The sequence below is a fragment of the Cherax quadricarinatus genome, chromosome 4 (assembly GCF_038502225.1).
Source record: "Cherax quadricarinatus isolate ZL_2023a chromosome 4, ASM3850222v1, whole genome shotgun sequence".
In the NCBI taxonomy this organism is placed as follows: Eukaryota; Metazoa; Arthropoda; class Malacostraca; order Decapoda; family Parastacidae; genus Cherax; species Cherax quadricarinatus.
Window position 1 is genome coordinate 48,620,136 of NC_091295.1, and position 27,168 is coordinate 48,647,303.

The 27,168-nt window shown below is 45.7% G+C and overlaps 1 protein-coding gene across 1 annotated transcript in view; it reads left to right on the forward strand.

Moving 5' to 3' along the window:
- Positions 1-16,499: 16,499 nt before the first annotated feature.
- The window catches only part of LOC128684354 (transmembrane and coiled-coil domain-containing protein 4-like), a 67,287-nt gene continuing 56,618 nt past the window's right edge, over positions 16,500-27,168 (forward strand). Inside the window, exon 1 of the mRNA XM_070096488.1 lies at positions 16,500-16,730. Coding sequence (XP_069952589.1) covers positions 16,509-16,730 — 222 coding nt within the window. The 5' untranslated portion in view covers positions 16,500-16,508. The remainder of the gene's footprint in view (positions 16,731-27,168) is intronic.

A 27,168-nucleotide genomic window follows, 5' to 3' on the forward strand; every position in this document is an offset into this window, starting at 1 on the left:
AGTAATTTAATAAAAAACAATGAAATATATTTTTTTTCGTTAGGCTCAGAATGATTTTTTGGCGAAATTATTGCATACACAAATTTTTGCTTGCCTTATTCGGCAAGAAGAGCGTTGCTATTTAAGCCAAACTCGCAAGTTTTACCTATTCGGCACCATATATATATTTATATATAGTTTTTTTTTGTGGTATAACATTTTTGTATTCTCGTTTTCATAAGGTCATATCCGTGGTGGGTTTTGTAACGGAGAAATCCTTAGGTGACCTCAACGACGCGGCAGATTACAAGGGATTCCTCGTGGTGGATTATGATAATCTGTCGTGAGTTATGGAGGCATCTGTTTGCTCTCTAACACCACTAATAACCTTGAGTGTAAGCATCTTTCTTGTGTTGCAGCTGTGTAAACACTGTTGAGTCCAGCAAGTGCAAGCCGTGGCCAATATTACGAACACGGGTACTTATAAAAGACGTTTTACCTGGCCATAACAAGATACTAACGCAGGCGCATTCAATAGAGTAATCAAGAGAATGAGGAGTGCGGTATATTGCAAACTTATGTTCAAGTATGTACAATCTGTACAGTGGGTTTAACAAGAGAGGGCAACATATATATGAGAACTTTCACGAACTACAACATGTAGACATACAGACGTCATACTCTCATATAGTGGTAACCAACCCGAGACTTGTGAGGAACTGAAGCTTCAAGGTGGCTCATACATTCAAGGTAACCTTCCCTGGAGCCCCCTTCCTCACCCTGATCGACAGACCTCCGGTACAACTGGCAGTTACCCCATATGCAAATATTTCACCTGCACAGGCAGATTACCATGCTTTAGGGTGGTTATTGATGATACCCAGAATTGTGGTTATGTGTGAATGCACTTCCAATATATCCTTGATGTATGCAAGAGCCAACATAATGCCATGAGCTACCCTGCCTCCATGACAGTCTTCCAGTGCCCCCACCATAGTGCCGGCATCTCGTTAAATGGCAAAGACCCATGTCAATTTTTTTTAGCTGACAAAGCAGCAGCAATAATAATAATAATAATAATAATAATAATAATAATAATAATAAAGCATGCCCTTCTCTGCAAGGAGTTCCTCCTGCACAATTTTCTGTTTCACTCTCTACATCTGCCAGTCTTCCTTCACCTTCTTGCCTCTTAATTCTTCATCCTCCCCCTCCTCCACTCCACGTAATCCCTCCAACGTAGGCTGCTTAAATACTCGTGTTGCCTGAGTGCAAATGTCAAGTTCACCTCTCACGCACTCTACCATGTCTGTCTCACGCACTCTGTCTCACGCACTCTACCATGTCTGTCTCACACACACTACCATGTCTCTCTCGCGCACTCTACCATGTCTATCTCACGCACTCTGTCTCATGCACTCTACTATGTCTCACGCACTCTACCATGTCTGTCTCACACACACTACCATGTCTGTCTCACACACTACCATGTCTGTCTCACGCACTCTACCATGTCTGTCTCACACACACTACCATGTCTGTCTCACACACACTACCATGTCTGTCTCACGCATTATACCATGTCTGTCTCACACACTGTACCATGTCCGTCTCACACACACTACTATGTCTGTCTCACGCACTCGACCATGTCTGTCTCGCTCTACCATGTCTCACTACCTCTCCTATGCACCTCCACTCCCTCTCCCATGCATCTCCACCCCCTTTCCTATGCATTCATCCTTCCCTACGTTGTGGCGAATATAGAAGCCTTGTATGTCCCTTCCCTTCCCTTCCCTCCCATTGAAAGGTCAGTTTTGTGTGTGTGTGTGTGTGTGTGTGTGTGTGTGTGTGTGTGTGTGTGTGTGTGTGTGTGTGTGTGTGTGTGTGTGTGTGTACTCGCCTATTTGTGTGTGCAGAGGTCAAGTCTCGGCTTCTGGTTTTGTCTCTTACTCTTGCCGCTTCTGAATTCACTCTCTCCTGACTTTGAGCCGTGTCATACCCATTCCTAAAGCTGTGTACGTATGCCGCCTCTGCTACTTCGCTGTGCAGATCATTCCATTTTCTGGCCGCTCTTAGGCTGAAGAAATGCTTTCTGACATCCCTCTTGACTCGCCTGTTTTAACGTCCGACTTGCCCTTGTGTACTTCTTTCCAGTCTCTCTAAGAGTCTGTCTCTGTCCACCATCACTTCCTCAGAGTATTTAGTACGTAATTACCATGTTTTCCCTCGTCCTACCCTCTTCTAATGTCGTCAGGTTTAGCTCTTCTAGTCTTTCCTCATGGATCACATCCCTTACCTTTGGGACTAGCTATGTTGACAACCTCTCTACTTCTCTGACTTTCTTGACATGCTTGACCAGGTGTGGGTTCCAGTTTCTTGACATGCTTGACCAGGTGTGGGTTCCAGTTTCTTGACATGCTTGACCAGGTGTGGATTCCAGTTTCTTGACATGCTTGACCAGGTGTGGGTTCCAGTTTCTTGACATGCTTGACCAGGTGTGGGTTCCAGTTTCTTGACATGATTGACCAGGTGTGGGTTCCAGTTTCTTGACATGCTTGACCAGGTGTGGGTTCCAGTTTCTTGACACGCTTGACCAGGTGTGGGTTCCAGTTTCTTGACACGCTTGACCAGGTGTGGGTTCCAGTTTCTTGACATGCTTGACCAGGTGTGGGTTCCAGTTTCTTGACATGCTTGACCAGGTGTGGGTTCCAGTTTCTTGACATGCTTGACCAGGTCTGGGTTCCAGTTTCTTGACATGCTTAACCAGGTGTGGGTTCCAGTTTCTTGACATGCTTGACCAGGTGTGGGTTCCAGTTTCTTGACATGCTTGACCAGGTGTGGGTTCCAGTTTCTTGACACGCTTGACCAGGTGTGGGTTCCAGTTTCTTGACATGCTTGACCAGGTGTGGGTTCCAGTTTCTTGACATGCTTGACCAGGTGTGGGTTCCAGTTTCTTGACATGCTTGACCAGGTGTGGGTTCCAGTTTCTTGACATGCTTGACCAGGTGTGGGTTCCAGTTTCTTGACATGTTTGACCAGGTGTGGGTTCCAGTTTCTTGACATGCTTGACCAGGTGTGGGTTCCAGTTTCTTGACACGCTTGACCAGGTGTGGGTTCCAGTTTCTTGACATGCTTTACCAGGTGTGGGTTCCAGTTTCTTGACATGCTTGACCAGGTGTGGGTTCCAGTTTCTTGACATGCTTGACCAGGTGTGGGTTCCAGTTTCTTGACATGTTACCAGGTATGGGTTCCAGTTTCTTGACATGCTTGACCAGGTGTGGGTTAGTTTTGTGATGTAGGGGCTGTCACAGTGGGCTGTCGCAGTGTTGATGCTGCCACTGTCTAACTTGCAGTGTTGAAGCTCTAGGAGGCCTGGTCACAGACCGGGCTGCGGGGGCGTTGACCCCCGAAACTCTCTCCAGGTAAACTCCAGGTAACTTTATTATTTATCAACTCTATTCTTTATTAATAGCCACTGAGGCACCTGAAGGGACCTCGGTGAAATTCTAGGCACTGCTGCCTTAATGTTAACCACATATATTTTTATCATTTTTAGTTATCATTTTGTATACAGTGTTGCTGTACGTGTACGTGGTTTTAAATTGGGAGGGGGGAAGTTTTTTTTTCAGTTGCGTGCTTGGAAAGTAAAGATGAAGCTCGGAATTTTTATTGTGTCGAGCGTGACCTTTGGGGTTCCAGTGCTGTGTAAAATTTATAATTCCTTACTTCTGTCCCTTCATACCTCCCCCCCCCCAGGACTCTAATGCTCTCCTTCGCCCCTCCCCGCCTTGCCTGACCTTGCCCCGCCTTACCCCGCCATGCCCCGCCATGCCCCGCCTTGCCCCGCCTTGCCCCGCCTTGCCCCGCCTTGCCCCGCCTTGCCCCGCCTTGCCCCGCCTTGCCCCGCCATGCCCCGCCTTGCCCCGCCTTGCCCCGCCTTGCCCCCGCCATGCCCCACCTTGCCCCGCCTCTGTAGCTGATGCTGTGAAGCCGAAATGCGAGCAGAAAAGAAGCCTTGTTAGTGTGTTGGGGAGACGGTGCGAGAGGTGTGTGACAGCTGTGAGTGATGGTGGCATGTTGCACCTCGGGGAGGAGCAGGGGGACGGGCAGCAGGAGGAGGAGCAGGATGTTGAGAAACAAGTTTAGTAGTCTTCGAGGGTCATGTGGATGACAATCTTCACCGAGTGCCAAAGCAACCAGATTGTCATGGGTATATGGGCCAGAGGGCCGCCAGTAGCAACTGCCTGGTTGACTAGACAAGTCTGGCTCACAGGCAGGACTGAGAAGATGTAAAAACTCTGGAAACCTGTCACAGGTATATCACAGGTAAGGCCGATAGGTTAGTGGAGAAGGAAAGACGAATTGTTGGAAGGATAAATGATAGAAGAGGGAGGCAAAGAGGAAGGAAGGAAGACGGAGAGAGAGAGAGGAAGGAAGAGAAGTGGATAGGAGGTGTGAAGAGGAAATATATTGTAATATAAAACACACACACACACACACACACACACACACACACACACACACACACACACACACACAGACTACAAACCTCACTCAAGGAAAAAGATCTTGGGGTGAGTATAACACCAGGCACATCTCCTGAAGCGCACATCAACCAAATAACTGCTGCAGCATATGGGCGCCTAGCAAACCTCTGAACAGCATTCCGACATCTTAATAAGGAATCATTCAGGACCCTGTACACCGTGTACGTTAGGCCCATATTGGAGTATGCGGCACCAGTTTGGAACCCACACCTAGCCAAGCACGTGAAGAAACTAGAGAAAGTGCAAAGGTTTGCAACAAGACTAGTCCCAGAGCTAAGAGGTATGTCCTACGAGGAGAGGTTAAGGGAAATCAACCTGACGACACTGGAGGACAGGAGAGATAGGGGGGACATGATAACGACATACAAAATACTGAGAGGAATTGACAAGGTGGACAAAGACAGGATGTTCCAGAGATTGGACACAGTTGGAAGCTGAAGACACAGATGAATCACAGGGATGTTAGGAAGTATTTCTTCAGCCACAGAGTAGTCAGTAAGTGGAGTAGTTTGGGAAGCGATGTAGTGGAGGCAGGATCCATACATAGCTTTAAGCAGAGGTATGATAAAGCTCACGGCTCAGGGAGAGTGACCTAGTAGCGATCAGTGAAGAGGCGGGGCCAGGAGCTCGGACTCGACCCCCGCAACCTCAACTAGGTGAGTACAACTAGGTGAGTACACACACACACACACACACACACACACACACACACACACACACACACACACACACACACACACACAGGAAATGGAACAGTCTGGAAAGTGGTGGAGTGGAGGCAGGTACCATACATAGCTTTAAGAAGAGGTATGATGAAGCTCATAGAGCAAGGAGAAAGTGGATCTAGTAGCGACCAGTGAAGAGGCGGAGCCAAGAGCTATAACTCGACCCCTGCAACCACAATTAGGTAAGTACATACACGGAGAAGAACCTTGGGGTGAGCATTATACCGAGCATATCCCCTGAAGCGCACATCAACCAAGTAACTGCTACAGCAAATACAAGTCTGGTAAAGCTAAGAACAGCTTTTCGACATCTAAGTAAGGAGTCATTGAAGACACTGTGCACCGTGTACGTAAGGCCAATATTGGAATATGCAGCACCACTATGGAACCTACACTTGGTCAAGTACGTCAAGAAACTGGAGAAAGAGGAGAGGTTTGCAACAAGACTAGTCCCGGAGCTAAGGGGTTTGTCCTACGAGGAGAGGTGAAGGGAACTCAACCTGACGACACTGGAGGACAGGAGAACTAGGGGGATATGATAACGACGTATAAAGTATTGAGATGAATTAGCAAGGTGAACAGGGAGTGTTTAAAAGATGGGAAATAGGAACAAGAGGTTACGATTGGAAGTTATAAACTCAGATTAGTCTTAAGGATGTTAGGAAGCATTTCTTCAGCCTTAGAGTTGTGAAGAAATGGAACACTCTGAAGAGTGAAGTGGTAGAGACAGGATCCATACACAGCTTTAGGAAGAGGTACGGCAAGGCCAGGAGAGAATGGACTTAGTATCTGCCAGCAAAGAGGCGGGGGCAGGAGCTGTAAATTGGCGCCTGCAACCACATATAGGTGAGTACACACGCACGCACATGCGCACACGTACATTTTTTCTTTCGATGGAGACGGAAGATAAACAAAAGGCAATCGTCGCTCGTCATTGTTTTTCCCGCCACTTTAATATTGATGGCGCCACTGTTCCCGCCTCCTGAGTTGACTCTAGCAATGTTACTGTCATGGAGACTATCCTAGGATGATCCTAGCAATGTTACTGTCATGGAGACTATCCTAGGATGATCCTAGCAATGTTACTGTCATGGAGACTATCCTAGGATGATCCAAGCAATGTTACTGTCATGGAGACTATCCTAGGATGATCCAAGCAATGTTACTGTCATGGAGACTATCCTAGGATGATCCTAGCAATGTTACTGTCATGGAGACTATCCTAGGATGATCCAAGCAATGTTACTGTCATGGAGACTATCCTAGGATGATCCTAGCAATGTTACTGTCATGGAGACTATCCTAGGATGATCCTAGCAATGTTACTGTCATGGAGACTATCCTAGGATGATCCAAGCAATGGTACTGTCATGGAGACTCTCCTAGGATGATCCTAGCAATGTTACTGTCATGGAGACTATCCTAGGATGATCCAAGCAATGTTACTGTCATGGAGACTATCCTAGGATGATCCTAGCAATGTTACTGTCATGGAGACTATCCTAGGATGATCCTAGCAATGTTACTGTCATGGAGACTATCCTAGGATGATCCAAGCAATGGTACTGTCATGGAGACTCTCCTAGGATGATCCTAGCAATGTTACTGTCATGGAGACTATCCTAGGATGATCCAAGCAATGGTACTGTCATGGAGACTATCCTAGGATGATCCTAGCAATGTTACTGTCATGGAGACTATCCTAGGATGATCCTAGCAATGTTACTGTCATGGAGACTATCCTAGGATGATCCTAGCAATGTTACTGTCATGGAGACTATCCTAGGATGATCCTAGCAATGTTACTGTCATGGAGACTATCCTAGGATGATCCAAGCAATGTTACTGTCATGGAGACTATCCTAGGATGATCCTAGCAATGTTACTGTCATGGAGACTATCCTAGGATGATCCTAGCAATGTTACTGTCATGGAGACTATCCTAGGATGATCCAAGCAATGTTACTGTCATGGAGACTATCCTAGGATGATCCAAGCAATGTTACTGTCATGGAGACTATCCTAGGATGATCCTAGCAATGTTACTGTCATGGAGACTATCCTAGGATGATCCAAGCAATGTTACTGTCATGGAGACTATCCTAGGATGATCCTAGCAATGTTACTGTCATGGAGACTATCCTAGGATGATCCTAGCAATGTTACTGTCATGGAGACTATCCTAGGATGATCCAAGCAATGGTACTGTCATGGAGACTCTCCTAGGATGATCCTAGCAATGTTACTGTCATGGAGACTATCCTAGGATGATCCAAGCAATGTTACTGTCATGGAGACTATCCTAGGATGATCCTAGCAATGTTACTGTCATGGAGACTATCCTAGGATGATCCTAGCAATGTTACTGTCATGGAGACTATCCTAGGATGATCCAAGCAATGGTACTGTCATGGAGACTCTCCTAGGATGATCCTAGCAATGTTACTGTCATGGAGACTATCCTAGGATGATCCAAGCAATGGTACTGTCATGGAGACTATCCTAGGATGATCCTAGCAATGTTACTGTCATGGAGACTATCCTAGGATGATCCTAGCAATGTTACTGTCATGGAGACTATCCTAGGATGATCCTAGCAATGTTACTGTCATGGAGACTATCCTAGGATGATCCTAGCAATGTTACTGTCATGGAGACTATCCTAGGATGATCCAAGCAATGTTACTGTCATGGAGACTATCCTAGGATGATCCTAGCAATGTTACTGTCATGGAGACTATCCTAGGATGATCCTAGCAATGTTACTGTCATGGAGACTATCCTAGGATGATCCTAGCAATGTTACTGTCATGGAGACTATCCTAGGATGATCCTAGCAATGTTACTGTCATGGAGACTATCCTAGGATGATCCAAGCAATGGTACTGTCATGGAGACTATCCTAGGATGATCCTAGCAATGTTACTGTCATGGAGACTATCTTAGGATGATCCTAGCAATGTTACTGTCATGGAGACTAGGCTAGGATGATCCTAGCAATGTTACTGTCATGGAGACTATCCTAGGATGATCCTAGCAATGTTGCTGTCATGGAGACTATCCTAGGATGATCCTAGCAATGTTACTGTCATGGAGACTATCCTAGGATGATCCTAGCAATGTTACTGTCATGGAGACTATCCTAGGATGATCCAAGCAATGTTACTGTCATGGAGACTATCCTAGGATGATCCTAGCAATGTTACTGTCATGGAGACTATCCTAGGATGATCCTAGCAATGTTACTGTCATGGAGACTATCCTAGGATGATCCTAGCAATGTTACTGTCATGGAGACTATCCTAGGATGATCCTAGCAATGTTACTGTCATGGAAGCTATCCTAGGATGATCCTAGCAATGTTCCTGCCATGGAGACGATCCTAGGATGATCCTAGCAATATTACTGTCATGGAGACTATCCTAGGATGATCCTAGCAATGTTACTGTCATGGAGACTATCCTAGAATGATCCTAGCAATGTTACTGTCATGGAGACGATCCTAGGATGATCCTAGCAATGTTACTGTCATGGAGACGATCCTAGGATGATCCTAGCAATGTTATTGCAATGGAGACTATCCTAGGATGATCCTAGCAATGTTGCTGTTATGGTGAGTGTCCTAGAATGATCCTACCAATGTTGCTGTCATGGAGTGTCCTAGAATGATCCTTTCAATGTTGCTGTCATGGTGAGTGTCCTAGAATGATCCTACCAATGTTGCTGTCATGGAGAGTGTTCTAGAATGATCCTAGCAATGTTGCTGTCATGGAGACTGTCCTACAATGATCCTAGCAATGTTACTGCCGTGGAGACTGTCCTAGGATGATCCTAGTAGTGTTTGTCATGGAGACTGTCCTAGGATGATCCTATCAGCAACTGGTAACACAACACATGTCAACTTTGTAAAGCGAATTCGCGATGCGCTAAATTTAGTTGCCTCATCTGAGTCTATCTTTAAATTAACCGATTCTTTAGTTTTGGCTAGGTAACATAAGAATGGAGGAACGCTGCTGCAGCAGGCCTACTGGCCCATACAAGACTATGTGGTGTGTGTGTGTGTGTGTGTGTGTGTGTGTGTGTGTGTGTGTGTGTGTGTGAACCCGGAATAATGTGCATATTGTGTTATGACTGGTATATAATATTTACGGCTCATAAAACAGGTCTTATATTGTTATGACACACGTGCCTTGCTGTGTGTGTGTTGATGCTGGCGAGAACTTCCTGTGCTCATTACCATGACACAAAACATTTGTGCTCACACGTGCTCTTATATCTCTGTCTGTGCAGCAGGGACAGAGAGGACCCAGTAGCGATCAATGAAGAAGCGGGGCCAGGAGCTATGACTCGGCCCCTGCAACCACAAATAGGTGGGTACAAACACATACAATGGTCACATTAAGCTTGGAGACCAGTTGAGTCACCTCCGTGAAGTGGTATGTCGTAGGCTTTTATTGATCCTTCGGAAGAACAAGTTACAATACCATAGCTGCAACACTTCACAACTAACCCACAATACCATAGCTGCAACACTTCACAACTAACCCACAATACCATAGCTGCAACACTTCACAACTAACCCACAATACCATAGCTGCAACACTTCACAACTATCCCACAATACCATAGCTGCAACACTTCACAACTAACCCACAATACCATAGCTGCAACACTGCACAACTAACCCACAATACCATAGCTGCAACACTTCACAACTAACCCACAATACCATAGCTGCAACACTTCACAACTATCCCACAATACCATAGCTGCAACAGTTTACAACTAACCCAAAATACCATAGCTGCAACAGTTTACAACTAACCCACAATACCATAGCTGCAACAGTTTACAACTAACCCACAATACCATAGCTGCAACAGTTTACAACTAACCCACAATACCATAGCTGCAACACTTCACAACTAACCCACAATACCATAGCTACAACACTTCACAACTAACCCACAATACCATAGCTGCAACACTTCACAACTAACCCACAATACCATAGCTGCAACACTTCACAACTAACCCACAATACCATAGCTGCAACACTTCACAACTAACCCACAATACCATAGCTGCAACACTTCACAACTATCCCACAATACCATAGCTGCAACAGTTTACAACTAACCCAAAATACCAAAGCTGCAACAGTTTACAACTAACCCACAATACCATAGCTGCAACAGTTTACAACTAACCCACAATACCATAGCTGCAACAGTTTACAACTAACCCACAATACCATAGCTGCAACACTTCACAACTAACCCACAATACCATAGCTGCAACACTTCACAACTAACCCACAATACCATAGCTGCAACAGTTTACAACTAACCCAAAATACCATAGCTGCAACAGTTTACAACTAACCCACAATACCATAGCTGCAACAGTTTACAACTAACCCACAATACCATAGCTGCAACAGTTTACAACTAACCCACAATACCATAGCTGCAACAGTTTACAACTAACCCACAATACCGTAGCTGCAACACTTCACAACTAACCCACAATACCGTAGCTGCAACAGTTTACGTCTAACCCAAAATACCATAGCTGCAACAGTTTACAACTAACCCACAATACCGTAGCTGCAACAGTTTACGTCTAACCCACAATACCATAGCTGCAACAGTTTACGTCTAACCCAAAATACCATAGCTGCAACAGTTTACAACTAACCCACAGTACCATAGCTGCAACAGTTTACGTCTAACCCACAATACCATAGCTGCAACAGTTTACGTCTAACCCAAAATACCATAGCTGCAACAGTTTACAACTAACCCACAATACCATAGCTGCAACAGTTTACGTCTAACCCAAAATACCATAGCTGCAATAGTTTACAACTAACCCACAATACCGTAGCTGCAACAGTTTACGTCTAACCCAAAATACCATAGCTGCAACAGTGTACAACTAACCCACAATACCATAGCTGCAACAATTCACAACTAACCCACAATACCATAGCTGCAACAATTCACAACTAACCCACAATACCGTAGCTGCAACAATTCACAACTAATCCACAGTACCGTAGCTGCAACAATTCACAACTTACCTTCAATACCGTAGCTGCAACAATTCACAACTAACCCACAATACCGTAGCTGCAACAATTCACAACTAATCCACAATACCATAGCTGCAACAATTCACAACTAACCCACAATACCGTAGCTGCAACAATTCACAACTAATCCACAATACCGTAGCTGCAACAATTCACAACTAATCCACAGTACCGTAGCTGCAACAATTCACAACTAATCCACAGTACCGTAGCTGCAACAATTCACAACTTACCTTCAGTACCGTAGCTGCAACAATTCACAACTTACCTTCAGTACCGTAGCTGCAACAATTTACAACTTACCTTCAGTACCGTAGCTGCAACAATTTACAACTAACCCACAATACCGTAGCTGCAACAATTCACAACTTACCTTCAGTACCGTAGCTGCAACAATTCACAACTTACCTTCAGTACCGTAGCTGCAACAATTCACAACTTACCTTCAGTACCGTAGCTGCAACAATTCACAACTTACCTTCAGTACCGTAGCTGCAACAATTTACAACTTACCTTCAGTACCGTAGCTGCAAATAATTTACAACTAACCTACAATACCGTAGCTGCAAATAATTCACAACTTACCTTCAGTACTGTAGCTTGCAAATAATTCACACAACTTACCTTCAGTACCGTAGCTGCAACAATTCACAACTTACCTTCAGTACCGTAGCTGCAACAATTCACAACTTACCTTCAGTACCGTAGCTGCAACAATTCACAACTTACCTTCAGTACCGTAGCTGCAACAATTCACAACTTACCTTCAGTACCGTAGCTGCAACAATTTACAACTTACCTTCAGTACCGTAGCTGCAACAATTTACAACTAACCCACAATACCGTAGCTGCAACAATTCACAACTAACTCATAATCTAGAAAGGATACTTCAGATGGTATTTGAATCCATCCTGTAGCATTATGGTAGAGGGTCGGCTCAGAATGGCCAACATATCTCAAGTTTCCTCTTTTAAACTGTAGTTTACTGCTTTCCCATGAATATGATATCTTAAATTCCAAGTGGTAAGCTAGTTCTCTCTCTCTCTCTCTCTCTCTCTCTCTCTCTCTCTCTCTCTCTCTCTCTCTCTCTCTCTCTCTCTCTCTCTCTCTCTCTCTCTCTCTCTCTCTCTCTCTCTCTCTCTCTCTCTCTCTCTCTCTCTCTCTCTCTCTCTCTCTCTCTCTCTCTCTTTTTTTTTTTTTTTTTTACACAGGGTTTGACAAGGTTAAGGATCCCTAGCTTTATTGACAGCTATTTACAGGTTAAGGATTCCTAACTTTATTGGCAAGCTAAGAGCTGTTACCTACATCAGCTCATTTGAAAGCATTTTTATTGTTATGAGACATACAAGTAGGAAACAGGATGAAGTTGGAGCCATCTGTGGGCCAGCATTTTCATTTGATCAACTGACTTTATCTCGTTGACATCATTATGCTGTACGAATGTGTTCCATACTCTAGTCATCCTGGGTATGACTGACTTTATCTCGTTGACATCATTATGCTGTACGAATGTGTTCCATACTCGAGTCATCCTGGGTATGTATGATCTCAGATGGAGTGATGTTCTGGAGAAGGGTACAGCCAGAGTGAAGTTGCTGCTTTCTGCCCGTCTTGTGGCATAAAAGCTTGTTTCACCCTGTCCTCGAAGTGGATCCAAGTGTGGTATTTTGACAATATTGGCCTTGTACATAACAATAAGGCCACCCACATCCCTCCTATGTTGAAGGCTCTCTCTCTCTCTCTCTCTCTCTCTCTCTCACTCGGGTTTACGTACATATATTACAACATATTTTCTTGAAAAGAAAAAAGTATTCGTACAGAAATTTTCCGGGTTCAACCGGTCCCAGACCAAACCTTCCCCTGTGTGACGGTAAATGGTTTTCACCACTTAGAAGACCATGGGCAGTAGTGTGGTAATTTTTGTTGGTCTGACAGAGTTTGAAGCTTGTCGACTCCTGGAAGGTTTATTAAGAAGCTTCTCGGCATTTGGTCAAGCGAAATTTTAATTACTGTCTTAGGGATTAACGTCAACTCCAGACCATGTTTACACTATAATACAACCTCTTGTGTTTATATTTTGTGGTAGTTGTTAACAGCTTGTGTTCATAGCTGCTCCCTCCCTACCTTGCTACCCTCCCTAACTTGTTACCCCCCCTACCTTGGCTCCCTCCCTACCTTGCTTCCCTCCCTACCTTGCTACCCTCCCTACCTTGCTACCCTCCCTACCTTGCTACCCTCCCTAACTTGTTACCCCCCCTACCTTGCTTCCCTCCCTACCTTGGCCCTCCCTACCTTGCTTCCTCCCTACCCTTGCTACCCTCCCCTACCTTGCTACCCTCCCACCTTGCTACCCTCCCCACCTTGCTACCCTCCCTCCCCACCTTGCTACCCTCCCTACCTTGCTACCCTCCCACCCTTGCTTCCCCTCCCCACCCTTGCACCCTCCCTACCTTGCTACCCTCCCACCTTGCCTACCCTCCCACCCTGCCTTACCCTCCGTACCCTCTACCCTCCGTACCTTGCCTCCCTCCCTACCTTGCTACTCCTCCCTACCTTGCTACCCTCCCCACCTCTACCCTCCCTACCTCTATCCCTACCTTGCTTCTCCCTACCTGATACCCTCCCTCCCACTCCATACCCTCCCTACCTTGCTACTCCCCTCCCCACCTTGCTACCTCCCTACCTTTGCTTCCTCCCTCCCACCTTGCACTCCCTCTTGCACCCTCCTATCTTGCTACCCTCCCTCCTTGCTTACTCCCTCCGTACCTTGCATACCCTCCGTACCTTGCCTCCCTCCCTCTCCTTGCTACCCTCCCTACCTTGCTACCCTCCCTACCTTCTACCCTCCCTACCTTGCTACCCTCCCTACCTTGCTACCCTCCCTACTCCTTGCACCCTCCCTACCTTGCTTCCCTCCCCACCTGCTTCCCTCCCTATTTTGCTACCCTCCCTACCTTGCTACCTCCCTACCTTCATACCTCCCACCTGCTTCCTCTCTACCTTGCTTCCCTCCCTACCTTGTACCCTCCCTACCCTACCCTCCCTACCTTGCTACCCTCCCTACCTTGCTTCCCCTCCCTAACTTGCTTCCTCCCTACCTTGCTACCCTCCCCTACCTTGCTACCCTCCCTACTTGCTACCCTCCCTACCCTCACCCTCCCACCTTACTTCCGCACTCTCCCACCTTGCTTCCTCCCCACCTTGCTACCCTCCCTCCCCCACTCCTTGCTACCCTCCCTACCTTGCTACCCTCCCCTACCTTGCTCCCTCCCTACCTTGCTTCCCTCCCTACCTTGCTTCCTCCCTACCTTGCTACCCTCCCACCCTTGCTTCCCTCCTCCCTTGCTTCCCTCCCTACCTTGCTTCCTCCCTACCTTGCTTTCCCTCCCTACCTTGCTACCCTCCCTACCTTGCTACCCTCCCTACCTTGCTACCCTCCCTACCCTGCTACCCTCCCTACCTTGCTACCCTCCCTAACTTGCTTCCCTCCCTAACTTGCTTCCCTCCCTACCTTGCTACCCTCCCTACCTTGCTTCCCTCCCTACCTTGCTTCCCTCCCTACCTTGCTTCCCTCCCTACCGTGCTTCCCTCCCTACCTTGCTTCCCTCCCTACCTTGCTTCCCTCCCTACCTTGCTTCCCTCCCTACCTTGGCTCCCTCCCTACCTTGCCTCCCTCCCTACCTTGCTACCCTCCCTACCTTGCTACCCTCCCTACCTTGCTACCCTCCCTACCTTGCTACCCTCCCTACCTTGCTACCCTCCCTACCTTGCTACCCTCCCTACCTTGCTACCCTCCCTACCTTGCTTCCCTCCCTACCTTGCTACCCTCCCTACCTTGCTACCCTCCCTACCTTGCTACCCTCCGTACCTTGCTACCCTCCGTACCTTGCCTCCCTCCCTACCTTGCTACCCTCCCTACCTTGCTACCCTCCCTACCTTGCTTCCCTCCCTGACTTGCTTCCCTCCCTACCTTGCTACCCTCCCTACCTTGCTTCCCTCCCTACCTTGCTTCCCTCCCTACTTTGCTTCCCTCCCTACCTTGCTTCCCTCCCTACCTTGCTTCCCTCCCTCCCTTGCTTCCTTCCCTACCTTGCTTCCTTCCCTCCCTTGCTTCCCTCCCTCCCTACCTTGCTTCCCTCCCTACCTTGCGTCCCTCCCTACCTTGCTTCCCTCCCTACCTTGCTTCCCTCCCTACCTTGCTTCCCTCCCTACCTTGCTACCCTCCCTACCTTGCTTCCCTCCCTACCTTGCTACCCTCCCTACCTTGCTTCCCTCCGTACCTTGCTACCTTCCCTACCTTGCTTCCCTCCCTACTTTGCTTCCCTCCCTACCTTGCTACCTTCCCTACCTTGCTTCCCTCCCTACCTTGCTACCCTCCCTACCTTGCTTCCCTCCCTGCCTTCTTCACAGAGGAGAGGAAGGGAGATAAGTATATAGTGTTACACGGGTGGTATGGACAGCGGAGAAAAGGGAGAAGAACGTGTGTATAATATTACAAAGGTGATATACAGAGGCGAAGCTTTACAGGGAGGAGAGGTAAAAGTGTGTACAGTGTTACACAGGTGGTGTATACAGTCTAGAAACTGCGTAGCACTCCTGGCACTGGTTGTAATAAATTGATGACTCTGAGTAGAGCGTTACTTACGTCAGAGACTTTCCTCGGGACTTACCGCTTCTTAATTATACTTAATTATATAATCATAATTAAAATAATCATAATTATATGATGATAAAATGTGAAGTTTAAGTTCCTTCATTTTTCCCGCCTTAAGATTCGATCACAAATATTTATCGTGCAAAAAGTTACATTCAGATTAAATATGATTCATTGATATTGTTCCTCATCCGTCAGTTTGTGCAAAAGTTAAAACATCTTGAAAATCTAAAAATAATGGGGGAGGGGGGTTTCAAAATATTTCGATATGTCAGTTTATTTTATATAAAATATGTCTCTCGAAATCGTAATAACACGATTGTTAAGAAACCAGGAAACGGGTGGGGTTTGAACCTGTGGCGAGTGAGTCGTAAAACTCCAGGCCATTGCGTATGTCAGGAGTTCGAACCCCACCCGTTCCGTGGTTTGATAATATTTCCCTAATTTTCCCTATTGAAATTCAGTTAAGGGCAAAGGACTCTATTTTTGTATGGAAGTGAAGATGATAATGGTGGTGTTGGTTGCAGGAGTACCGACGCAGCCGCTGTCGGAGGCGCTGACGGACGCTGGCAGGTTCGCCTACTGTGGTCTGGTGACGGCAGCGCTGTACCACCTGTTCACTGACGCTCCGACGACGCCACACGACGCCAAAACCACCGCTGACGTCGACTTTGCTATCAACACACTGACCAGACTCACCCGCTACCTGGGTCTACCTTCACAGGTACGTCAGCCTTAACTTCTTGTCGACTCTTAACCCTTAAACTGTCCAAACAGATCTACGTTCACATGCGTAGTGCTTCAAAAGTAGATCTACGTTTTTTTACATATTTTCAAATATAGCAAAAAAAATGTAGATCAAAGTTTTTTTTACGCATTTTCAAATGTAAAAAAAAAAAAGGTCTACGTTTTTTTACATTCAAATGTTGATAAAACGTAGATCTACGTTTGGACAGTTTAAGGGTTAAGGCACCTTAATGACCATACCTTTTTTTATTATATACTAGAGATGTATCGGATGTGAAAATTTAGATATCCGCGGATGCAGATGTGTACGAGAATGTCTTACTTATTTTACGGATGTAAGGAATTGTGCGGATGTTACACGGATTCGGATGCGGATGCATATGCGGATATCTGTTTACAGTAAAATGCCGATGCGGATGCAAGAAATTGTGCGGATGTTAGGTGGATGCGGATATCCGATACATCACTGTTTCATACATTGGATGAGTTTACGTTTCATTTGAATAAATTAGTATTTAGAAAGGACTACAATTGAGTAACCCATATTCAATAATACACAGAGAAAAAACATGAATGTTTTCGGTCTACTGGAGAAGACGACCCTTCTCATGTACTCTTAAGCTAGTTGACACACTGAAAACATTCATTTGCTTTCTGTACGACGTGAAGAATTAGACACGTGTGCTTTATCTGGGTATCTTTATTTGTAGACGTTTCGCCAACCAGTTACTTTTTTAATACAATATAAGAACATAATGTGAAGAATGTAGAATTTTATACAAAAAAGATGAGGTAATGAGTCCATCAGCCTTCAAGTTGAAGAGCACCGTAGTCTTGAAGAATGTGAAGCACAGTCGTGGCGTCAGGTGAGGGAGGTGCAGCAGACCAAGACATTGTCACTGGTAGGCGGGATTCTCCAGTGGATGTAGGTTATACCCAAGGAATGGGCCAGTAGTAAGCAGGAAGGTTGTGTAGATGTCCTCTGTACCAAGATTCCATGATGTTACAGTGTCTAACAAGTTGTACACAAATGGTATACAATACCGGTATTGTATACCATTCATGTGCTTTCTGTATTCTTGAATGTTACGTTACTCGACTGTATTACATAAACAGCGAGTGTATGGCTCACTTATCTTAGAAAGAATATAGGAAGGTAATTGTCCGGCATTGCATCTGTCGAGTGGGACAGTCTACCAGGTACGGTCACTGCAGCTAAAACACCGAAGAGATTTAAAAATAGCCTGAAAAATATGAGTTAGAAGTTGATCTAACAATTGGCGTGTGCTAGTAGGCCTTCTGCAGTCCTCTTCCGTTCTCCTGTTATGGTGTTTCCAGCCCTATCCCACTTTCAGAGGGGCGTGTCTTGATGTCGGCGAAGGGCCAGTCAAGGAATCACAGCTGATCATACCTGATTACCTCTCATTACCAAGGCGATGTGTAAGCCCCCCTTCAGATTTAGTGCTTTTCTTTAAATAAAATATTCCCATCCCTACCTTCAACCTTATATAAATTCACATTATTGGCAGTTCACTCGCAGCTCCAGAAATAATTCACGATATTTATCAATTATAGATTATCATATTGTTTAATCAGAATAAGTCTTCATTGGATCTATATATATATATATATATATATATATATATATATATATATATATATATATATATATATATATGATGCAAAAATCACAAGGGGAGTTAGGTAAGAATGTTCCACGAAAGGAATCTGCTAGGACGTCATACTCATTTCTACAACGCTGCAAGCTCCTGATGATGTGCTGATTTCAACACGAAGGGCCTAGAGCTATTATTCAACTCCTGTGGTTTTAAATATATATAACGTCGTGCCGAATAGGTAAAACTGGTCAATTAGCAATAACTCATTTAAAATTAAGTCCTTTCTAAAATTTTCTCTTGTACGTTTAAAGATATATATTTTTCATTTATGGTAATGTAAAAATTAATAATTTTGCACCAAAAGCACCTTAGAAAACTTACCTAACCTTATTATAACAAACCCCATTTAATTTAGCCTAATCCAACTAAATATATTTTAGATAAATTTACAATAATTTAATAATAAACGAACACAGTGAAATATATGTTTTTCGCTAGTTTCAGAATGATTTTTGCGAAATTATTTCATACACAAATTTTTGCTTCTCTTATTCGGCAAGAAGAGCGTTGCTGTTTCAGCCAAAACAGCAAGTTTTACTTATTCGGCATGAGACACACACACACACACACACACACACACACACACACACACACACACACACACACACACACACACACACACACACACACACACACACACACATACATTAATTATATATATATATATATATATATATATATATATATATATATATATATATATATATATATATATATATATATATATATATATATATATATATATATATACAAAATACTGTGAGTCACGGAACAGATTTATTCACTCAGAAAAAATGTTAGAAAAATATATGGCCATGATGTAGCTACATTTCTCTCATTTTTTTGTCTTTCTTCTCTTTGTTTTTCTATTTCTTTTTTATTACTTCAAATATTTGAAAGAGAGGTAAGTTTGTGGTGTCCGGTCTTGGGTATATAGACAACACTCACGGGCACGAGGTGTACTCACCTAGTTGACGTTGCAGGGGTCAAGTCCAAGCTCCTGGCCCCGCCTCTTCACTGATCGCTACTAGGTCACTCTCCCTGAACCGTGAGCTTTATCATACCTCTGCTTAAAGCTGTGTATGGATCCTGCCTCCACTACATCGCTTCCCAAACTATTCCACTTCCTGACTACTCTGTGGCTGAAGAAATACTTCCTAACATCCCTGTGATTCATCTGTGTCTTCAACTTCCAACTGTGTCCCCTTGTTGCTGTGTCCCATCTCTGGAACATCCTGTCTTTGTCCACCTTGTCAATTCCTCTCAGTATTTTATGTCGTTATCATGTCCCCCCTATCTCTCCTGTCCTCCAGTGTCGTCAGGTTGATTTCCATTAACCTCTCCTCGTAGGACTAATCTTGTTGCAAACCTTTGCACTTTCTCTAGTTTCTTTACGTGCTTGGCTAGGTGTGGGTTCCAAACTGGTGCCGCATACTCCAATATGGGCCTAACGTACACGGTGTACAGGGTCCTGAACAATTCTTTATTAAGATGTCGGAATGCTGTTCTGAGGTTTGCTAGGCGCCCATATGCTGCAGCAGTTATTTGGTTGATGTGCGCTTCAGATGTGCCTGGTGTTATACTCACCCCAAGATCTTTTTCCTTGAGTGAGGTTTGTAGTATCTGGCCCCCTAGACTGTATTCCGTCTGTGGTCTTCTTTGCCCTTCCCCAATCTTCATGACTTTGCACTTGGTGGGGTTGAACTCCAGGAGCCAATTGGTGGACCAGGTCTGCAGCCTGTCCAGATCCCTTTGTAGTTCTGCCTGGTCTTCGATCGAATGAATTCTTCTCATCAACTTCACGTCATCTGCAAACAGGTGCACTTCGGAGTCTATTCCTTCCGTCATGTCGTTCACAAATACCAGAAACAGCACTGGTCCTAGGACTGACCCCTGTGGTACCCCGCTGGTCACAGGTGCTCACTCTGACACCTCGCCACGTACCATGACTCGCTGCTGTCTTCCTGACAAGTATTCCCTGATCCATTGTATTGCCTTCCCTGTTATCCCTGATTGGTCTCCAGTTTTTGCACTAATCTCTTGTGTGGAACTGTGTCAAACGCCTTCTTGCAGTCCAAGAAAATGCAATCCACCCACCCCTCTCTCTCTTGTCTTACTGCTGTCACCATGTCATAGAACTCCAATAGGTTTGTGACACAGGATTTCCCGTCCCTGAAACCATGTTGGCTGCTGTTGGTGTTCCACCACTCTTCTCCTGATAATCTTCTCCATGACTTTGCATACTATACATGTCAGTGACACTGGTCTGTAGTTTAGTGCTTCATGTCTGTCTCCTTTTTTAAAGATTGGGACTACATTTGCTGTCTTCCATGCCTCAGGCAATCTCCCTGTTTCGATAGATGTATTGAATATTGTTGTTAGGGGTACACATAGCGCCTCTGCTCCCTCTCTCAGGACCCATGGAGAGATGTTATCCGGCCCCATTGCCTTTGAGGTATCTAGCTCACTCAGAAGCCTCTTCACTTCTTCCTCTGTTGTGTGTACTGTGTCCAGCACTTGGTGGTGTACCCCACCTCTCCGTCTTTTGGGAGCCCCTTCTGTCTCCTCTGTGAACACTTCTTTGAATCTCTTGTTGAGTTCCTCACATACTTTACGGTCATTTCTTGTTGTCTCTCCTCCTTCCTTCCTTAGCCTGATTACCTGGTCCTTGACTGTTGTTTTCCTCCTGATGTGGCTGTATAACAGCTTCGGGTCAGATTTGGCTTTCGCTGCTATGTCGTTTTCATATTGTCGTTGGGCTTCCCTTCTTATCTGTGCATATTCATTTATGGCTCTACGACTGCTCTCCTTATTCTCCTGGGTTCTTTGCCTTCTATATTTCTTCCAGTCCCTAGCACACTTGGTTTTTGCCTCCCTGCACCTTTGGGTGAACCATGGGCTCATCCTGGCTTTTTCATTATTCCTGTTACCCTTGGGTACAAACCTCTCCTCAGCCTCCTTGCACATTGTTGCTACATATTCCATCATCTCATTAACTGGCTTCCCTGCCAGTTCTCTGTCCCACTGAACCCCGTTCAGGTAGTTCCTCATTCCCGTGTAGTCCCCTTTCTTGTAGTTTGGCTTCATTCGCCCTGGCCTTCCTGCTTCCCCCTCCACTTGTAGCTCTACTGTGTATTCGAAGCTTAAAACCACGTGATCGCTGGCCCCAAGGGGTCTTTCATATGTGATGTCCTCAATATCTGCACTACTCAAGGTGAATACTAGGTCCAGTCTGGTGTACTCACCTAGTTGAGGTTGCAGGGGTCGATTCCAAGCTCCTGGCCCCGCCTCGGGGTGTGTGCGTGCGTGTGTGCGTGCGTGTGTGTGTGCATGTGTGTGTGTGCGCGTGTGTGTGCGTGTGTGTGTGTGTGTGCGTGCGTGTGTGTGCGTGTGTGTGCGTGTGTGTGCGTGTGTGCGTGTGTGCGCGCGTGTGTATGTGCCTGTGTGTGTGTGTGTGTGTGTGTGTGTGTGTGTGTGTGTGTGTGTGTGCGCGCGTGCGTGTGTGTGCATGTACGTGTGTGTGTACTCACCTAGTGTGTGTGTATGTACTCACCTAGTTGTACTCACCTAGTTGAGGTTGCAGGGGTCGAGTCCAAGCTCCTGGCCCCGCCTCTTCACTGGTCGCTACTAGGTCACTCTCCCTGAACCGTGAGCTTTATCATACCTCTGCTTAAAGCTATGTATGAATTCTGCCTCCACTACATCGCTTCCCAAACTATTCCACTTCCTGACTACTCTGTGGCTGAAGAAATACTTCCTAACATTCCTGTGATTCATCTGTGTCTTCAACTTCCAACTGTATCCCCTTGTTGCTGTGTCCTATCTCTGGAACATCCTGTCTTTGTCCACCTTGTCAATTCCTCTCAGTATTTTGTATGTCGTTATCATGTCCCCCCTATCTCTCCTGTCCTCCAGTGTCGTCAGGTTGATTTCCCTTAACCTTTCCTCGTAGGACATAACTCCTAGCTCTGCGACTAGTCTTGTTGCAAACCTTTGCACTTTCTCTAGTTTCTTTACGTGCTTTGCTAGCCTGGAGTTTACCTGGAGAGAGTTCCGGGGGTCAACGCCCCCGCGGCCCGGTCTGCTAGGTGTGGGCTCCAGACTGATGCCGCATACTCCAATATGGGCCTAACGTACACGGTGTACAGGGCCCTGAACGATTCCTTATTAAGATGTCGGAATGCTGTTCTGAGGTTTGCTAGGCGCCCATATGCTGCAGCAGTTATTTGGTTGATGTGCGCTTCAGGAGATGTGCCTGGTGTTATACTCACCCCAAGATCTTTTTCCTTGTGTGAGGTTTGTAGTCTCTGGCCCCCTAAACTGTATTCCGTCTGCGGTCTTCTTTGCCCTTCCCCAATCTTCATGACTTTGCACTTGGTGGGGTTGAACTCCAGGAGCCAATGTCAGCATAGTTGCTGATCTCTGTGTTATATAGCATAGCATATAGTATCATCCATGTGCTTTAGATAGGAGATCCCTTTTAGGCCTGTGACTTTGTGTGACGTCAGGGGATGCACATGTGTACGTTCGTACCTCTGCCTCGGCCTCAGTCGGCGGTAGATCATCCAGGCTAGGACAGGCAGAGGCTGGGCTCCATTTCCCATCATCACAATCTGACAATATATGTTACCATCCAACAAGTGTGTCTACCTTCAACCCTCGATATCTCCATTTAAGAACCCCTACGAGACCAATTGGTGGACCAGGTCTACAGCCTGTCCAGATCCCTTTGTAGTTCTGCCTGGTCTTCGATCGAATGAATTCTTCTCATCAACTTCACGCCATCTGCAAACAGGGACACTTCGGAGTCTATTCCTTCCGTCATGTCGTTCACAAATACCAGGAACAGCACTGATCCTAGGACTGACCCCTGTGGGACCCCGCTGGTCACAGGTGCCCACTCTGACACCTCGCCACGTACCATGACTCGCTGCTGTCTTCCTGACAAGTATTCCCTGATCCATTGTATTGCCTTCCCTGTTATCCCTGCTTGGTCCTCCAGTTTTTGCACTAATATCTTGTGTGGAACTGTGTCAAACGCCTTCTTGCAGTCCAAGAAAATGCAATCCACCCACCCCTCTCCCTCTTGTCTTACTGCTGTCACCATGTCATAGAACTCCAGTAGGTTTGTGACACAGGATTTCCCGTCCCTGAAACCGCGCGCGCGCGTGTGTGTGTGTGTGTGTGTGCGCGTGCGTGCGTGCGTGTGTGCGTGTGCCTGTGCGTGTGCGTGTGTATACCTGGCAAGGACAGTCAGGATACTGTGTATGCAAAATGGTTCTCATACACTGCGTAGTTATGTCTGGAAAACAAAAGGAAGAGACGAGACTAAGAGGAAGAAGTGCGAGCGAAAGAAGAGTCAAGAGATGAGGAAGAAGATAGATTTGCTAAGGATGGAGATAAATGATATAAAATACCGACACGATGGAAAAACATACACAAATAAATAACAAAAAAAGGCACAATACCGTAACTAGAACACAACTGTCGTATAATGCGATCCTTTTTGACTACGTTTCGCCCACACAGTGGGCTCTATTAAGTTACAAACAGATCTGTTTGTGACTTGATAACACCCACTGTGTGGGCAAAACGTAGTTAAGGATGGCATTATACTACAGTTGTGTGTATGTTTACATGCGAAGGACGGGGAAGAGGAGGATCAGCGGAGGAGGGAAAGGGAACAAGGAAAGACAATAAAACTGAAAGGGGGTAAAATAAAAACAAAATGTGTACAAAGTGAGATAGTGGCAGAGGAGATGCGATCAGAGGGGAAGGGATAGTGCGAGGGGAATTAACAAGGGGAGAGGACTGGCTGAGGGAGACAACAAAAGAGGGGAGATGGGGGGATGCCTGCAAAATGGAGGAGGGGAGATGAGAATGAGGAGATTGGATGCTGGGGGTGATGAAGTGAGGCAAGTAACAATGATGAGATAAAAAGAATGGTTTAGGATGGAAGAGGATGTTGACATGAACATGATCTCTCACGACCGGTCATACTTTCCCACGACTACTGTTACTTTCCCACGACTACTGTTACTTTCCCACGACTACTGTTACTTTCCCACGACTACTGTTACTTTCCCACGACCATTGTTACTTTCCCACGACTACTGTTACTTTCCCACGACTACTGTTACTTTCCCACGACTACTGTTACTTTCCCACGACCATTGTTACTTTCCCACGACTACTGTTACTTTCCCACGACTACTGTTACTTTCCCACGACTACTGTTACTTTCCCACGACCATTGTTACTTTCCCACGACTACTGTTACTTTCCCACGACTACTGTTACTTTCCCACGACTACTGTTACTTTCCCACGACTACTGTTACTTTCCCACGACCATTGTTACTTTCCCACGACTACTGTTACTTTCCCACGACTACTGTTACTTTCCCACGACTACTGTTACTTTCCCACGACTACTGTTACTTTCCCACGACCATTGTTACTTTCCCACGACTACTGTTACTTTCCCACGACTACTGTTACTTTCCCACGACTACTGTTACTTTCCCACGACTACTGTTACTTTCCCACGACCATTGTTACTTTCCCACGACTACTGTTACTTTCCCACGACTACTGTTACTTTCCCACGACTACTGTTACTTTCCCACGACAAGTGGTACTTTCCCACGACCATTGTTACTTTCCCACGACTACTGTTACTTTCCCACGACTACTGTTACTTTCCCACGACTACTGTTACTTTCCCCACGACTTTCCCACGACTACTGTTACTTTCCCACGACTTTCCCACGACTACTGTTACTTTCCCACGACTACTGTTACTTTCCCACCACGACCATTGTTACTTTCCCACGACTACTGTTACTTTCCCACGACTACTGTTACTTTCCCACGACCATTGTTACTTTCCCACGACTACTGTTACTTTCCCACGACTACTGTTACTTTCCCACGACCATTGTTACTTTCCCACGACTACTGTTACTTTCCCACGACTACTGTTACTTTCCCACGACTACTGTTACTTTCCCACGACTACTGTTACTTTCCCACGACTACTGTTACTTTCCCACGACCATTGTTACTTTCCCACGACTACTGTTACTTTCCCACGACTACTGTTACTTTCCCACGACCATTGTTACTTTCCCACGACTACTGTTACTTTCCCACGACTACTGTTACTTTCCCACGACTACTGTTACTTTCCCACGACCATTGTTACTTTCCCACGACTACTGTTACTTTCCCACGACCATTGTTACTTTCCCACGACTACTGTTACTTTCCCACGACTACTGTTACTTTCCCACGACCATTGTTACTTTCCCACGACTACTGTTACTTTCCCACGACTTTCCCACGACTACTGTTACTTTCCCACGACTACTGTTACTTTCCCACGACCATTGTTACTTTCCCACGACTACTGTTACTTTCCCACGACTACTGTTACTTTCCCACGACTGCTGTTACTTTCCCACGACTCCCACGACTACTGTTACTACTGTTACTTTCCCACGACTACTGTTACTTTCCCACGACTACTGTTACTTTCCCACGACCATTGTTACTTTCCCACGACTACTGTTACTTTCCCACGACCATTGTTACTTTCCCACGACTACTGTTACTTTCCCACGACTACTGTTACTTTCCCACGACTACTGTTACTTTCCCACGACCATTGTTACTTTCCCACGACTACTGTTACTTTCCCACGACCATTGTTACTTTCCCACGACTACTGTTACTTTCCCACGACTACTGTTACTTTCCCACGACTACTGTTTCCCACGACTACTGTTACTTTCCCACGACTACTGTTACTTTTCCACGACCATTGTTACTTTCCCACGACTACTGTTACTTTCCCACGACTACTGTTACTTTCCCACGACCATTGTTACTTTCCCACGACTACTGTTACTTTCCCACGACTACTGTTACTTTCCCACGACCATTGTTACTTTCCCACGACTACTGTTACTTTCCCACGACTACTGTTACTTTCCCACGACTTTCCCACGACTACTGTTACTTTCCCACGACTACTGTTACTTTCCCACGACTACTGTTACTTTCCCACGATCATTGTTACTTTCCCACGACTACTGTTACTTTCCCACGACCATTGTTACTTTCCCACGACTACTGTTACTTTCCCACGACTACTGTTACTTTCCCACGACTACTGTTACTTTCCCACGACTACTGTTACTTTCCCACGACTACTGTTACTTTCCCACGACCATTGTTACTTTCCCACGACTACTGTTACTTTCCCACGACCATTGTTACTTTCCCACGACTACTGTTACTTTCCCACGACTACTGTTACTTTCCCACGACTACTGTTACTTTCCCACGACTGCTGTTACTTTCCCACGACCACTGTTACTTTCCCACGACCACTGTTACTTTCCCACGACCACTGTTACTTTCCCACGACTACTGTTACTTTCCCACGACTACTCGTTACTTTCCCACGACCACTGTTACTTTCCCACGACTACTGTTACTTTCCCACGACTATTGTTACTTTCCCACGACTATTGTTACTTTCCCACGACTACTGTTACTTTCCCCACGACTACTGTTACTTTCCCACGACTACTGTTACTTTCCCACGACCACTGTTACTTTCCCACGACCACTCTTACTTTCCCACGACTACTCTTACTTTCCCACGACCAGGCTTACTTTCCTAATACCAGGCTTACTTTCCCGCGACCAATATTACTTTCCCACGACC